General features: G+C 30.1%; 2 protein-coding genes across 3 annotated transcripts in view; both read left to right on the forward strand.

The window, feature by feature from the left end:
• LOC109605622 (protein YIPF5) overlaps positions 1–17,428 on the forward strand; it is a 459,086-nt gene that overhangs the window by 421,903 nt on the left and 19,755 nt on the right. The gene's annotated exons all lie outside the window — the stretch shown is intronic.
• The window catches only part of LOC109605762 (lachesin-like), a 166,748-nt gene that overhangs the window by 144,007 nt on the left and 5,313 nt on the right, over positions 1–17,428 (forward strand). The window contains exons 4-6 of the mRNA XM_049964656.1: positions 190–360; positions 3,160–3,288; positions 10,696–10,834. Of these exons, the coding sequence (XP_049820613.1) occupies positions 190–360; positions 3,160–3,288; positions 10,696–10,834 (439 nt within the window). The remainder of the gene's footprint in view (positions 1–189; positions 361–3,159; positions 3,289–10,695; positions 10,835–17,428) is intronic.

The raw sequence follows: 17,428 nt of genomic DNA on the forward strand, positions 1-17,428 counted from the left end.
GTTCTGAAAAGAATAAATTAAAATGTACCCCGTAATTTCTTTGTAATAACCTAGGAACAATTCATGCTGCTACTAACCGTTGTAGAATTGTGACTTTTTATCATGTCAGAGGAAAAACAAAGGGAATTTTACTCGACCGATTATCTGAAGTAAAAGATCAAAGTTGGTAATTTCACAATTTTGTTCCAGTTCCTCCAGACATCATTAACGACGACACAAGTGGCGACCTGTCGGTATCAGAGGGAGAGAATGCCACCCTATGGTGCAGGGCGACAGGTCATCCTACGCCCCGTATTGCCTGGCGGAGGGAGGACGGACAACCGATTATCATCCGACGGGGTGCCAGAGAAACCATCAAAGGTAAAAAATCGAGAGAAAATGAGCGTGGGATGAAAACCCTGCAATTTTCTCTCGAACTTGAATCACTTCTATTATGAAATGAAAATCAATTGTCTGACATTTTATTTATTTGACGAGAGAAAATTTGTAATAGATAACGTAAATTTCAAACTGACCATTTCATCATTTAATAAAATGCTTATGCTGATGCTCATTTGATTATTCCGGTCAAATATGTGATATTTTCTGATTTAGGTCGTTTGACACCTCTAAGCTATTAGCACGAAAACGTATCAAAGGTGGAATTAAAAATGTACCCCAGTTATTTAGCTTTTGCGGCAAATCCATCCGTAAGCATGCTTTGTTTGCTTTAAAAGTTAATTAATAACAGACGCACGTTCAAATGGAGAATCAAAGTCCTTGTTTGTTTGTAATCGCATCGAGCTTTCATCCTATTTCTTTTCAACGTTTTGTTTACCCTCATGCATGAAACCTATGTATGCATTCATGACTCATTTTAAATTTATTTTTTAAAGAAACTAAAATCACTGTATAAAAGAATTTATTCATTTACAATCCAATTCTGTTTCTATGTGTAATTAAAAAGTACATAAACTAAGAATTTAATTAAAAGTTAAAATGTCGCTGAAATTATATGTAATATAAAAACAGAGTAGCATCCTATCATTTTGAAAATTATACAGAGTGTTTACTTATTTGGGTAGACATTTACTAAAATGTCAACCCTAAAAGAGGTAATCTAAAATTAGAGGATGGGATAATAACGTATTTTGTTCTGTATTCAGGGTACCAAATATAGCCACTATTTCTTCACAATTTCAATATTTATACAATGAGGTCGTAAAAAGTCCTCCTCCTTTGAGCAGCTTCGAATAAAGACAATTTAAAATATCTATTTAAATTAATTTATTAGTTGCTCTGAATATTGTCGTGTATATTATGACAATAAAATACACTGTTCCAAGAAATTAACGCACCACATCAATAATAATTGATTATTATTAATATTTTCTGAAAATGGGAAAAATAAACATATAAATACTTTGAATATTTATTTCAAAATAGGTTTTTACTTATAATTGTCTTAAACAATCTTAAAAAATATTGTTTTTCTAAAAAAATTCAAAATTAATAAAATTTTGTTTATAATAAACAAAAATTTGAACTTAATATGGGTATTACCAGCTCTACTACAGATGACTTCTGTTTATACTCAAAATCTGGGTTGGAATTTCATTTTGGTCCAAATTTTCCCAAAATTAGGAGTTATTCCAATGGTTAGTATGGTCCCTTAAACGTCTCCAAGAATGTACCAAGAATGTCTATTTGGTTAAAATCTGGACTACGCATGGGCTGTATGTGGTCGCGTATTATTCTGCATTAGTAAAAAATTTGAAATAAACGGGGCATATGGCACGATATGTTCTTCTAGAATGTCCAAAATGTGACACTCAGCATTAAGGTTCCCATATTCGCTATGACACGTACTGTTAAAGAAATACCGCCCGTTGCCGTGTTCAGGCAAAATCTACATTCATCTATAAACAGAACTCGTTCCCAATCCTCTTCTATCAAATTGACGTGCTCTCTAACAAAATTTAACCAGGATCTGCGATGATCCGTTGTCAAGATTGTCGAATCTCCAGTGAAACTCAATATGTATTTGAAAACAAGTAATCATACACAAACTCAACTTTTCTAATTATTATATGCGGTACAATAACGAAGGAAAAGCATGAAAACGACACAAGAGTTAAGAAGAAAATATTAAAGTAAAACCAGAGTTGTTCTGAAAATGGCAAAATAGAGAATAACATGCTTTTTATGTTAATCAAAATTGCCAAGATAAAACTTCACGAATGCATAAAATTTAATTAACCGCTTACTGTAGTTAACAGTTGTTCATTATTCCAGTTCCACCCTTATGAATAAATATTAAAGTGTGCCTGATTTATTCTTACTTTATGCTGAACTTACGTTACTCTTGTTTATTCTTTGTTGTACCTGAACTTTCCGACAATGGCAATAAAGGCTAGGAGAAGCGATACTCCTGTGAAAAAATTGTGTTCGCTCGTTAAGCATGAAAATTTAATGTTGCAGAAGCTTCAATTTTCAACTTAAATGTGTTTTTCTTGTTGAAGTCTGATTGAATTATATCTGCATCGGGATACTTATATTTCTTTTACCATGGTTTTATAAAAACTATTAGCACAAATATGAAAAGAATTTACTTTTTTTTTAAATTTGGCACGTTTAATTTGTAATCAGGAGGCAAAAACTGCCCTAACGAATTGTGATTGGGTAAATTGCACAAAATTACTTCAGTATGAAAATTCGACAACATTTAAATTTGCATAATATTTATGGAAATGTGATTTTATGAATCGAATATGCGTGTTTTCATTATATTTATTATTTAAAATAATTAAAATATACAGTAAAATTTGATTTGCCTATATGAACTTTTGATTGAAAATTTATGAATTATTTGTAATCTGTTTAAAAATTTTTTGATTTCGTTTTGCTCGTTTAATCTGTACGTACTGACGTCAAAACCCGAAGCTTAAAATAGTATTTTATTGATTGTGCTCAGATGTAATTCAGTTTATTGAAATATTTTGTCAGAGTATGAGGATTAAAAAGGTACACATTTATTTTCAATTTTATCATATTTATTATAGTAATAAATTCATATTTATGTATATAATATAAATAATTGAGTAGTTATTTAAGTTTTTTTGACACAACATTATTAAATAAAGTAAATTTTATATTTTGAAATGAGTTTTCTTATTTCAGTCGAAAGCTACAACGCAACAAATTTACATTTTTGGAGACTGGATAGGAAGCAAATGGGAGCTTATTTATGTATAGCCAGTAATGATGTGCCACCAGCAGTGAGCAAACGGATAGCATTAAATGTAAACTGTAAGTATATTTTAAATGTTATACAAAATTAAGTCATTCAGTTCATTTATATTGAGAAAATTAATATAAAATTTGTACATGTATTTTTACAATCTGTACAAAGCAAATTTAATTTGTTTAAAATTTCTAAATAAGGTTTATAATTGAGTAATGTTTTTGTTTCGGATTCCATTATCTTACGAATTTTTGTCTGCGGCGTTTCTTCTAGGGTCGATTTCCAGACATTTTCAAGCTAGAGAATTAAGAGGAAGTTTGTGATTTATCTAAAAAAGAAAATAACTAGAGATTCAACATCAGTTGAACCGCTGCAGATAAAAGTTCTTAAAACACTACATAATTTTAATGAATAGAATTCTTCGGCAATTATAATTATAAATCAAGATAATAAACTAATTAAAGTTAAATTATACAATTTACAACCAATATGATTTCAATTTCGACAAAATAAATGGAATATCAAATGTAGTTAAATTTAGTCCATAGTCCTTTCCTTAATAGGACGCTATAAACTTGACTGAAAATTAAATTTTCCGGATTTACCTACTACAGTTTCTCCACAGTTTAGAAACTCCTTTATACCTTCTTATCTTATGATTCTACAAATATACTTCTCACCTTTCCGTCTCAACTGCCGGGTGAAGTTTCAACAGAGAATCTTCGTGCTCCTACATTCATCACAATTAATTTCTACGTAAACATTATGCTCCAACAAATATACAAAAGCTCGTCGTATTTCCGAGTGTTAGAATGACGGATTGTTAAAAAGTTTGAAACACTGTTTTAATTAGGTAGTTAATTAACAGTGGAAATATTTCGTAGTTATAAAACTTAGTTCAATATTAATAGTGAATGGATATATGACCGGACTTACATATATTTGTTTAATTAAGAATCCGACATGAAATTTTGCACTGACGTGGAAACTTCGTCAATTTCCATAGATGCTCGAGCCCAATTACGCGTTTGCTGGCAAGTTAAACAAGTTAATTAAATAGTAAGGGGGTATTACGCGAACTAAAAAACGTATCGCAGAAGAGCGACGGTTATTTTGTGGACGGAGCAACTTAAACAGATAGTTGAATTGTGTGCTCCGAAGCACTCTTCTAATCCCGGCTAAGTCGGCCAACTTCTCTGAACCATTTATCGGTGGAGATCACACACCACCCGACATGTCTACCAACTTTTGCCCCGGGCAACTTCCTAATTACTTTATGACCATGTGTTAATTCCCATGTCCGAACGCTGCCACTGCCTCAGAAGTCAACTCGCCAAAAAGGAGACGTCAGACAGTTTACTTACTCGTTATCGTCTGATGTACTGAATTATTTGTACTGGGAACTGTTCTAATTGTGCTAAATTAGATCTGCATATCTCGTTATCAGAAAATTTAAAACCAACACGATGCATAAATATACTCATTTAAATAAACTAATTTTCAGTATATATTCACTGATTACTTCATTCAAAACTCTGCTACTGAGAGTCAGTGTAACTCCACTTTATAATCAGCATAATTTCACTGATAAATCAGCCTTGCACCACTGATTAATAAGCTCCATTAATTGATCAGTATAATTCTTCAAAATAATCAGTACAATTCCAATAATGAATTTACTGACAAAATAGTTATTATTATTTTAAATTGGCGCCTATTGATGACAAATTAATCAGTAACTTTCAGAAATAATAAAAACAATCTGTTATGTTTTACTAATTAGTAATATTTTAAAATACTTAATAAAATAGTAGAATTTTACTAATAAATCCGTAGTTTTCTGAACAATTGAATCAAGAAGTAGAAACTCTACATATACTAATATATAAGGTTTCTTCAAAAATAATTGGTCAATAGGTAGAATACAATAACAATTCTTTGATGTAATTATTATATAATATCTTATAGACCATCTCTTTCATTTGGTTCCATACTGTGAAATCCATTGAATTAAAATCTAGAGTCCAAGTTATTGCCACAACCAAACATCAAACCATTGATGTTGTATATTTCTAGACAGTCACTGACTACATGATCTACTAAAATTGGGGCCAGTACCGTCATGCAAATATCAAAGATCACTTCTTTTGTTCAGAAAAATATCTTGGAGGTCTGGTAACTGAAGATACATTTCTCCAGCGATCAAAGAAAAGTATAAAACAGTAGTTTATTTTTAATGAGAAACAAATTATTTAGATTTATTTTAAAAAATATTTATATTTTTGATTTTTTTTTTTTTTTTTTTTTCATTTGATCTATATCAGTAGTTGAATCAACAATCTAGTATTTTTAATTTAACATGTGGTAGTTACAACTCTCTTGAAATAGTTACTTTGCACACCAGAATCATAATATTACCAAATTTGAGACAATTGTATGGTTAATAATAACCAAACCATTATGAATTACCGGAGCTTTAATTGATATAACTGTTTTTGTAATCAGCGGTGAATTGACTACACATTCCATATTAACTCGTTCATTTATTCAGCCATTACACATGTTACCCGATATTGAAAATGAAGAGATAACGATATCGAACTTTACGCGGATTAATTAAGCGGCGGATCGCTTGAAACCTTTTTAACTTCAAAAGAGCACGCCAGACGGAATTATAAAAAAGTTAATTAAAAAATACTCCAGCTAATCACCCACAAAAAGACATCAATATAAACAATATTATTCAAGTAAATAAATAATGAATAAATTGGTAAATTGAAAGGTAAGTATGATTGACATGAAACTTTGTACGTGATCTTTGAAAGATGTGAAAGAGTCTAAAACGCGGCAGTAATTTATTTCGATAAAAGTTTCAAAAACAGATTGAAAAGTTTAGACTTAAGCTGCTTAAAATGAATAAAATAAAATTACAATGTAAAAAGTTGTTCTTGGTGTAATATAAACTTGAAAAATCATAGCTTTACTGCACTTAGTTTCAATGCGTTCGGTGGTATTATGGTCTCAAAGTTTCATTTGGATGTTAGAGGCGAAGATAAAATTCAATGCCGTTTTAATACATTGTTTACAGGGAGCAAGAGACAAAAGTTATTCCAGCGGGAAAGTATGTTCAAGTTGTAAACCTTGTCAAATAAACAACTGGTTTTTAATTTGAATAGCAAGATAAACTTTGACTTCAATTATTTGCAATAACAAAAGCTATTGTGATTTTTATTTTATACTATACGTCTTTGTTGCTTACATTAAATTGATAAATGTTGAACCTAACGTTCATTTGATAAACAAATTTTCTTTTCAATTAGAACGAATATGGGCAAGAAAATTAATACAAAGAAAAATATATATTATAAACTGTAATTTGTGTCGCTGTCATCGCAATTAAATGTTTATCGATGATGGCAAGGTCCCTGGGATTATTAACAGAAACTGGGATCTGCCAGCAGTCTAATTAGATTGTAAATCCCCGGACCCAAACCATTTTATAAATATTGTTCTGTTGTTGCTTCGTCTAATTCGCTTTTATGCATTAAGCCCATCTAAATTGGAGCACTCAAGAAACTTTACAATTATTGTGAATTTCAATATTACCTTTTTAAATTTCTTAAAACCAATTTTTTACATATATAGAAATAGAATATGATTAGATGTTATCTGTTTTATTTGTTATTTTACTCAAATATAAGTTCTGTAATATCAGATGTACTACAATGACAAATGTCGATAAAAATGAAAAACTATGTCAAGAGAGGAGTTACACACATAAACAACTAGGTAAACAGTTTATGTATTTGGAACACCGTGATTTGAAGAGTCAACAATCCCAATTATTGACGAAACGGTTATGTGATGTACTATTAACGATTGATCTGTGATGTGAGTAATACTCTCGGACTGGAATTAATATTTATCAAACAGGGTATGGTCGTTGACTAAATTTCATAAATTGTCTAACGTAACTTTGTTATACTTGTAGCAATAATAATGTATACCAAATTTCGTTAAAATGAATGTAGAATGATATTAAAGATATAAAGAAATTGCTTTTGAAAATCATAAATACAGTGATGTGAAAAATAAAAGGTCACTTATCGATATATAGAAAAAATGTAAATTAAACCAATGTTTTCAATACGTTTCGGAAGGAGTATTTATTTTTAAGTACTCTTATGTTCTTAGTGTACAAAAAGTAAAAAAATATTACAAATTCCATTAAGAAAAAAAGAATAACAATTGGTTTGTAAAGAATGGCCAAAAATGTATATATTTGAATGAATTTCTTTAATGTATTCGGTACTTAGGTGTTAAGTCTTTGTTTTTAAGAACAGCCAAAGATCGACGAGGCAATGAGTCTATCATTTTTTGCACATTTACTGGGGAATTGAATTTCACACTTCCTCTACCAGGAACCAGAGAGCTTCTTTATTAGTAACACTTTTATCCCTCAGAGTTATCTTCACAACGTGCCACAAGTTCACGATAGAATTTAGGTCAGGTGATTGAACAGGCCAGCTTAAAAGCTGAACTTTATTGTTAGAAAACCACTTCTTTACCACCTTCGATGAATGTTTCGGATCGTTGTTTTGTTGAAACACCCATCGCAGTCCTATATTGAGGACACTGTTGTTGTCATTTCGTTAATACAGTATATTGAACCGAAATCTTGATAGTATTGAAGTACTGAAAAAGGATTTTTATCAATTAAATCGATATCTCCATGCACATTTCACAAAATGATAAAAACGCGCAAGCCGATAATAACATTCTACCCCAAGACAATTTTTTTGTGCCTAAAGATCCCAATTGCCAATTTTATATGTAATTTCGAATAAATTTAGACAAATTATAACCCCGGGGCATTTTCAATTTATTTCATAGAAGTGTTCCTATGATTTTATATAGTTTATAAATATTCAGTAACGTAGAAAATAGGACAAAAAAGGAGAAGAACCTTCAGAATATTTGCTAGTGCATAAATATGATTTGTTTTTTAGGATAATACATATAAAATTTAAACATTATTGGACTAGAAATTACGGAAGTATAAGAAAAAAGCCATTTTTAAAATTAAATTTGCGAAACTGTATTTTATTCAAGAGAAACTTTTGAAAAAATTATACTTATACTTTGTAATAAGTACATTTTTAAATATAATTTATATACAATTATACTTCCCTATTCAAAAAAAATATTTTTTATAATTTACTAAGTAACTGTAATTGGAGTAGCACAAATAGTAGAATGATCTATAATTAATTAAAGAATTAAGTGATATGTTTTCCAAATTATTGTAATAGGTCTAAAAGTTAATCAACCGCATATTTATCTCATAAAAGATAAATTAAAGAATATCTATTAAAGCAATTTATTGTCGCAATATTCCCTTTAATCCTAGCGTTTTATAGCTTAGAAATTGATATGAAAAAGTCGTAAATTTTACCCACACCAAGACTATATAAGTTTTATAACCGAAATGAGCAGTAAAACAATTCGGATACCTCTAAAGTAATATTTATAATTCTCCACACGAGTTCAACTAGTTTTCCTTTTTTCCGTCTGCTGAAATCTCCACTTAAGTTGTCTGTCTGCGGCAAAGGTATAAATAAAAAAGTTTACTGCCAGTCTGTTGCGTGAAGTTGGTATCAAAGTATCACTCAGATAAATCAATGCATATTCATGTCTAGGAAGAGCTGTTAGGCAATAATATTGTTAACGGGAAGTAAAGCTCTTTAGATAAGAGAACGTCAGAACTGGTGGCATGCAAATATATCAAAAGCGAGAAAGCATCTTTTCATTGATAGGCGGACGGTTTGTTTGTACTCCTCAATTTGCAGCTACTTAAACCCGTATTTAAAATGTAACTCGTTCTCTTTATCTTAAAAATAAACAATAGCATTTAGCATTCATTAAATAAATGCTATTTTCGAATACATTTTACAGCATAACGATAAACAGGAGGATTATGCAAATCATGCACTTATCTCAGTATCGTTTATCAACGTTCCAAGTTTTCAGTGGTGGTCAATTAAACAATTAGAAACAGTGAGTTTGGTCGAGATTTCCATCAGTTAAAGTTCAAACTTGTCTGATTGTACCTTTGGAATAATAGAATCTGCGGTATCTGAGTGCAGTACTGATGGAGCATATCAATTTCGACGGTGACATGACTAAGCGTTCAAATAATGTAAGGCTGAAATTAGAGTAATCTGTTCTACAGAAAATCTGAGAGTTTCGAGCGAAACTATTAATCGAACTGTCGGGAGCGTAATTTTTCAGTTTTCACAACGTTTAATTACCTTTATACCACGTTGCTTTTATCGTTCTCTTACATTTACTATTACTAATATTACTTTATTAGGACTAATATTTATTTTGTATGAACAAAAAAGCATTTTTTAAAATCATGTGACATTAACAAAGTTTAACCAATGTTGCACATTCGCCATAATTAATACTGGAATATAATTTAACATTCATTAATATATAATATTTAAAATCAGTTATAAATTTAGGAAGAATTCATTCATTCTACGACCATTGAACAAATGTGTTTACTTTAGATGTTATTAGAATCTGGTTATTATAGTTGGTTATAATGTAATTTTGAATGATACATTAGTGGTGATTAAACGACACATGAAAACTCTAATAAAGCATTTATCAATGTCCATTTAATAGTAATGAGCCGATGTCCGATAAAATAAAATACGGGTACATACAAACTTCCCACGCAATGCTATGTTACTAGCCCATTATTAGTCTGATAGCGTACGTAAAAATAATTATTCCACGTCAAAAACTCGAAAATTTTATTTTTGATCTTGTTTACCTACCCAGTCAATTAATGAGATTTTAGTAAAATATTGTGCGCGGTCAACGCTGTTTTAATCTGAACAGTAAATAAAGGTTTTACAATACATTTTAGAAAGTATGGCCATTATGTTCCATTAACTAATCGATTATCGAGACTAATGAAGGTAGGTTGTTACAAAGTACTGTTCGCTGAGTCTGAAATGCATTTTATCCACAATTTCATATTAAACACTCTCCCATGATAAATTATCATAAAGTGTTTTTCATTAAGTGCACGGATTTATCCGGAAACTCACTGGGGGCCGTGGAAATTATGTCATGTGGAATTTATTGGGATTATTCGGTTAGTTCTGAAGATAATCGTTTTTGGTTTTGTTAATGTATTACATTATGGATTAATTAACAACGTATAACATAATAATATTGTTCACTGAATCATAATAAATGTGATTTTAGTAAAATACCAACTAATCTTATTAAATGCACTGTTCAACATGTGTAAGTACGTACAGCTAACAATAATCTATTTATTATAATTATTCTCTACAACTTTAAACAATATTTTCCAGTTATTTAACGAATTATTACATATATACATGGACACATTATTCTATCGAAATTTATCTGTATGTTGTTTGTTACAGTTGCTCCTGTAATTAAGGTTCCAAATCAACTACTTGGAGCGCCTTTAAATACAGATGTCCAATTGGAATGTTACGTAGAAGCATTTCCAAACACAATAAATTATTGGGTCAAAAATAGAGGAGAAATGCTTCTGAACGGGTAAGTGTTGTTTTAAATACACTGCACGATTTTTGAAGTGAATAATTTAAATGTCCTACCTTAAAGAGATTTAAAATTAATTTTAGTACGTGTTCTTTTTATCATTATTATTATTTGAATTTTTGCCGCCCTGGCCTTCGATGCAATAGCCCTTGCGTTCACCTGACTTAAATTCAATTAAATTTTGAGTATGTGATGAATTGTGGAGGCGGCTCGTAGACCAAGTACTGAATGGAAAAATGTAGTCATTAATATTGTCTTTTTTAATCTTAATTAATTTTATTTTATTATAATAATTTTTCAAGGAATGATAATAGTTTAATTATTGGTTTTGAAGTTCTGTTTTTATGCAATTTTATTTAATTTTTACACGATTACATTGTATATTAAAACTTATTTCGATAATATATGTATTACAATACAAAGACATTGGTATTTTTAACATAATTCAAATTATCCACCTCAAAAGACGGGTCTTAAATTTTTAATGTGGTAATTATTGAGAAACTATAAAGTAAATGATACAATTAGTTAAAATTAGTTCATACAAAAATTTTTCATATAAAATAATAATTATTATTCTCTGTATGTCCACAAACTCTACGATAATACTACGATAATATTAATAATGTTATTAAGGTTAAATTGGAAGGCGTACAATAGTACATTGGTTAAAATTATACAACCATACCATTGTAGTTTCTGGGAATTTTCATGTTGATTTTTGGAATATTATGGAACACTGGAAGCCACAAGTTAGTTGAAGGGTTTGCTTTGACAAAGTTTTAGTAAATGTGATAAATAGTATTATTTAAATACACAGTGCAAACTTCAATTTAATCTAGTGATTATCATGTTAAAAATTCACGTAGTTAATTATAATTAAAGTTCATTCACCACAAGTTATCCTTTTTGAGTTATAATCAATGTTTTGTAATAAAATACACAATAATTATCCTCATTATGCTTGTTCTACATATGATATTAACACTAGGTTATAACGTAATACAGGTATTTAAATGCGTCAGAATAATATTTCTCCCGCAGCGTTGATACTGCGCAGTGATAATAATCTGCAACTGGCAGGACCGAAGGAGTCCTTGGCGTTATTTTTCACTTGTTTGCTTCACCGGTCACACTGGTACACTCTATCTCCGAATGGAATCCGTTTTATTGGTCCCATTCTCTCCGCACATATCACCGATCTCTTACTGCCGATGAAAACCAGTAAAGACGGGAACACCTTTCTCGGTTTCTAGGAGATTATCAAACGGCAATTATCGGTTTATAAAAGGGGGAAATCGTTTTGTTTTCGGGCTAAACGATGGATTTTTTCATGTGACATGTGTAATTTGTTTTTTGCTCTATTATTTCTTTATAAACATTTTTTTATATTAGTAAATTAAACTTAATGTTTAGAGAACAACATTTTTCTGACTACTTAATTATGTATAAAAAAGTATAGTTTACTTTGGAAACTTCCAAATGCAACACGCACATCTACCCTGATATTTTAAACCAATTTCTGTTGATGTCATATTCCGTGTTTTATTTTATTACCATACATAAACTTCCCTGTAATTTGAGCATAATATAATATTTCAAAATTATGCCTCTGAGTAAAGTTTAATATTTCAGAATCGATTCAAAATACATTGAGATTAGCTATGGTGTTTGTAGGTAATGGTTTCCAACATCATCTTGATTTTCACAAACAGAATATCTTTTTTTGTAATTCAGTTTAAAATATTTTATTTTCAAAGTTTAATTTACGTTCTTTTTAAACAAATGTTGGAATAACTTGCTGGATATAAAAGAAGTTCAGCTCTGCTATTATATTTCAGTAAGTTGTAACTTGTTCCTTTTGTTTTTAATACGGTTTTTTTCTTCTGTTCTTAACATACAACATGTAATTACTTTCAAATCTCTGTCAAGTGCGTTATGTATGTATTTATTGTTTCAAATTTACAGGCCACATTGTTTCACAAAATTGCCAATCATTCTTGGAAATGGAGAAAATTTACATTTAGTAAAAACTTCATTAATCCGAAGGTTAGATTGACGAACAATGGCGAGGTCAGCTTATTTCACAGGGGGAAAAATTTATTAGCAAGAAGTGACTATGACCCTTCATTCAATGGACCCCATCCATTCGCTAAAGCATATTTCAATAGCTTCCCGCTTATAATGGACAACCAAAATGTACCTTTATAATCTTTGTGTACTAAAATTCTCCGCACTTAGGAGATAAATTGTATTTCCGAAAAGAAACAGTCGATCGTAAATTCGTTGTATGACAAATAAGTAATCAATCAAAATGCGTTGTTGTACTTGCAACACAAATCATTAATCTGAAATTTCTTTTGTTCAGTTTTGTTACTATTTTTGAAAACTTTACTTGTTAATTATGGTCTAATTAAACTACTGATTCTTTTTAATGGATGTTAAAGTCTAAATAAATTCACACGTACAATACAATTAACAATTCGTTTCAGCAGTAATAAAATCCAATAAACTCCATTTAGGGCATCGAAGCTTAAGTACTCGTTCAAGTGAATATACACAGTCACGCTAACATCGAAGTAGAAAGTTACATCGTAGAAATCTGTTCCGTTTTAACCACACCACACCTTAGATTATATTACGACATAAGATGTAATAAAATTATTTACTAACTAGAACTGTGCAATTTTGTGCTTTTACCACAATGAAGCGATATGCATGCAACTGTATATGAAATCTATACCGACGCCCCAGAGAGCACTCCACGTAAATGCATACAGGAAACACTTTTAGCCAGAGTCAATATGTTTCTCCATTATAAACACCAATGAAGTTACACGATTTATATAATTAAATTCTAAAACGTAAGAGTGTTTTCCGAGAATTTAACCCGAAAATAATTAATTAGCCACAATTACTTATTATCGATGTCATAATTTATATCTCGATGTTGAACAAAACCAATGAAAAACGGGAACACGTAAAAGAGCAATAAGATTGAAATATTAATTTAATTAATTCAACTTTCCCGCTACCCACACCTCGAAATTAGAAATTCAGTTCAAGTTAAACAAAACATTTCCCGATTTTCCGTTCCAACGCGACCATAAATAACAATTCCACGGAAAGTTGATTTGATGAAGTATACTATTTTATGTAGACTTCGTGAAACTTAATTATGGCGCGAAATTATCGAGGACAATGGGATATTTGAGCGAACATTTTTAATTCACGGCGACTTTTACTTCCTACAAGTGCAGTTCTCGATTCCCTATTTTGTCAATTAATGGCCCTGTCCTTTCTGCTTTATCCAACAAAGCGCCGCTTATTTTGCAGATTCCTTGTAATAAATCAACTAGTTTAGAACAACACATTCATTATTTAGTCGTCCGTCTTTTGATTATTGCATTCTTTCTGTGATTATTTTCGTATCTCAAATGAGAATAAGGCGAACTGACAGCCGACGAGGCACTGTTGCAATTTAATTAGAAAGTAGAAAATTGTGCACAGAAATAAGATAAATTGTACACACGGAAAGTCAAATGAGTATACTTATTTGAAATATAATATCCAGGTCTGAAATTCTATTTCAAATTGCTACTACAAATTATTATTGCCTGTGTTGCTATCCAAAATAAACAAGTACATATTTTATTATTATTTAACAAACAGAATAAACTTTATACAGTTTAACGTACGGAATACAAGATATTTAACTCAAAATAATAACTGAGATACCTTTAAAATATCCAAAATTATCAACATTTACGAACATTTATAATTTATTAAACAAGGTGTTTCATAATAATTATGACGAACTGATATGGGTATAATAAATTATAATATAAATATAATTAAAATATAAGGAAATTTCTGTTAATTTTTTTATTTTATTATAACATTGCAGTCTTGAGACACATAAAAGACAATTTTTTACTTCAAATAGAATAAAAATTACGGAAAAAATCGAGATTTTCAAAAATATGTAATTTATGATCAAATAAATAAATTATATTGTAATGTGTAATTTTTTATTTTAATAGGATAATTAACTAACTATGACTTTAATTATGATTTTCATTAGAAACAAAGTTTACCAACTTAATAAAACTAATGTAAGAAGTATTTTAAAAGACTGAACTGAACACACTCATTAAATTTAATAAAATAATAAACAAATGAAATTGAATTATATGTTACCCTGTTGTGATTTATAAAAATTATAATTAAATTAATAGTTAATTAGATGAAAGGACCAGGTTGCAAATTACTAGTTGGCACTTATGTAACTTTGTTGGAAACCCGAAATTAGTTCGGTTTGAGTATTACTAAATTGCTACTAAAGCCACGTCCGACAGCTGCTTTCCTAACAAAGAAAATCTGCTGTTGATCTGTAATACGCGATACATTTGGTAAATGCTCCTGTTAATTACAATGTTGTTGTTAATTTGAATTTACTTGCTGACACATCGTGATACGTCACAAATGATACATTGGACAGCCTGATGCTACGATGCGCCTTCCCCAAATTGTTTCTGTCTAACCTGTGAAATTAAAGCAAGCAATTTCTTTTTAACATTTCAGCGTGATTGAATAAAAATGCCTACGAACTCAATTTAAATACTAGGACTTTATGCAAATTGCATACGACAAGAATTCCATTACACTTGTTCCAAACGCGAAATTTATTTACGATTGAAGCAAAAACATTTTTTAATTCGGATGTTTCGCTCCATAAAATTTCCCCAGGGAGTTGCATTAAAAACTCCTGAGAGTTAAACGTGTCCGCCACTGAATACACTCTCCCTTAAAATTTACGGGAGTTCAAGGGATATTTTCACAGATATAAATTTTCATTCTCAAATAATGCAAATAAGTTTGGCGTATAAGAAGATTGGACATCTTTTTACTCGTGATAAAATGTCGTATCTCATTTTTCGCCCAGTTAGCCAGAATTTGTGACAGTAAATAAAATCTGAAAGACACTTCGGTTTGTTATTTGTTATGGTCGAACACAAATATATGAGTCACATTAAGTCCCTGCTTGATCACAACAACAATTTCATCACTCGAAGTTCATTTGGATGATTGTTCAATCATTACACCTCCTTCAAGTTGAATAGATGTAATTTACACACAGCCTTATTTGGCTTAAATTAAGTATTTATCTGAATAATTTTATTAAAATAACTTAACAAAATAAATTTATGTCCTCAAGAATTTACTTAAATTGCAACCAGGCACATCAGGAAAGGAAATGTAAATTTACTTAGTCTCATCGTAATTTACAGTTTCATTAAAACTGTTTACCCTCCCCGGCCTCACAAAAAACCATCAATATTTGCATCTGTATGTCTCCTTCCATTTGTCCAAGTACACACAGATGTGGTGTGTTTCTTTGTGAATAAATTATAATTTTGTCGCCTCCTTGGTCACAAAAATTTTCACCCCTGTGCTTGCACAAATAATATTTTTTTATCCTTCCAAAAAGGTCAACTGATGCATTTATGATAAAAGTTGGATAGCAATTTGAAATAGTATTTACGACAATATTGACTGATGAACCGAAATCGGTAAAAAGAGAACTTGTACACGGTAAAAGTAAAGAGAAAAATGCCTGAACGATTGAAATACATATTCATGCGGACTATGCACACGTGGTAGTTGAAGGTTTTTATTCGTTTCTTTTCCAAACTTATTCAATTTTAAAGCTGTCACACGTTCTATCTAGTCGCTATTGAATTTTTCAGCAGCGTATTTCATTTAGCGAATCTCATGATTCAAAGCTGACTTGATTGTAAACAGGCCGTTCTGCTTTTTATATACGCGGGCAAATATTGACTGTTCATAAATTTAGTGTGCTGAAATGGCGCGTCCACGCCATCGCACCAAGCGGCAGGATAAACTTTGAAATTAAAAGACTGGAAAATGTGTGAAAAATGTTTTCTCTAAATAATTTTTCCCCGAAATTTGATATACATAAATTATAAGGTGTTTCTAAATGGATGATGATAATTTGAAAGCAACAATCCAATAATGGAGACAATCTAAATATTCTTTTTTTCAAAAGTTTTTCCAGAAGTAAATAAAGTCAGTGGAACTTAAATTTTAAAAAGCATTTTGTTTTCTTATACTTCCGTAACCTTTGGACCACTCGTGTTCAAATTTGAATTGTCTTATTTTAAAACACATACATTCGACTTCAATGTAATAGACTTTGTCGTAGTTCTCCTCTTTTTTCTCGTCCTATTTGCTAGTCAATGAATATTTTTTAAAACTATTAAGCTTTTCACAATTTAGAAGAAAAAGGGTACCCTTTATTAGTTTAATGTTTAAAAAAGAATTTCATACAATACAAAATTAAATAAGATACTTTTGACAAGTTTTCATAATTAAAAAATTTAAAAAAAGTTACTATATATTTTTATTAATTTAATTAGCATAAATTTTATTCATATTTCAAAAAGCCCAGCTTTAATGCTTTTACTGTTTGCTAATTTCATTAAATGCATTTTCAATTATTTGATGTAATTGTTTTATGTTATTGACTGGCAGAGGATAGCACCCTCTTTCATTTGACCTCCGGTAAAA

The sequence above is a fragment of the Aethina tumida genome, chromosome 3 (assembly GCF_024364675.1).
Source record: "Aethina tumida isolate Nest 87 chromosome 3, icAetTumi1.1, whole genome shotgun sequence".
Taxonomy (NCBI): domain Eukaryota; kingdom Metazoa; phylum Arthropoda; class Insecta; order Coleoptera; family Nitidulidae; genus Aethina; species Aethina tumida.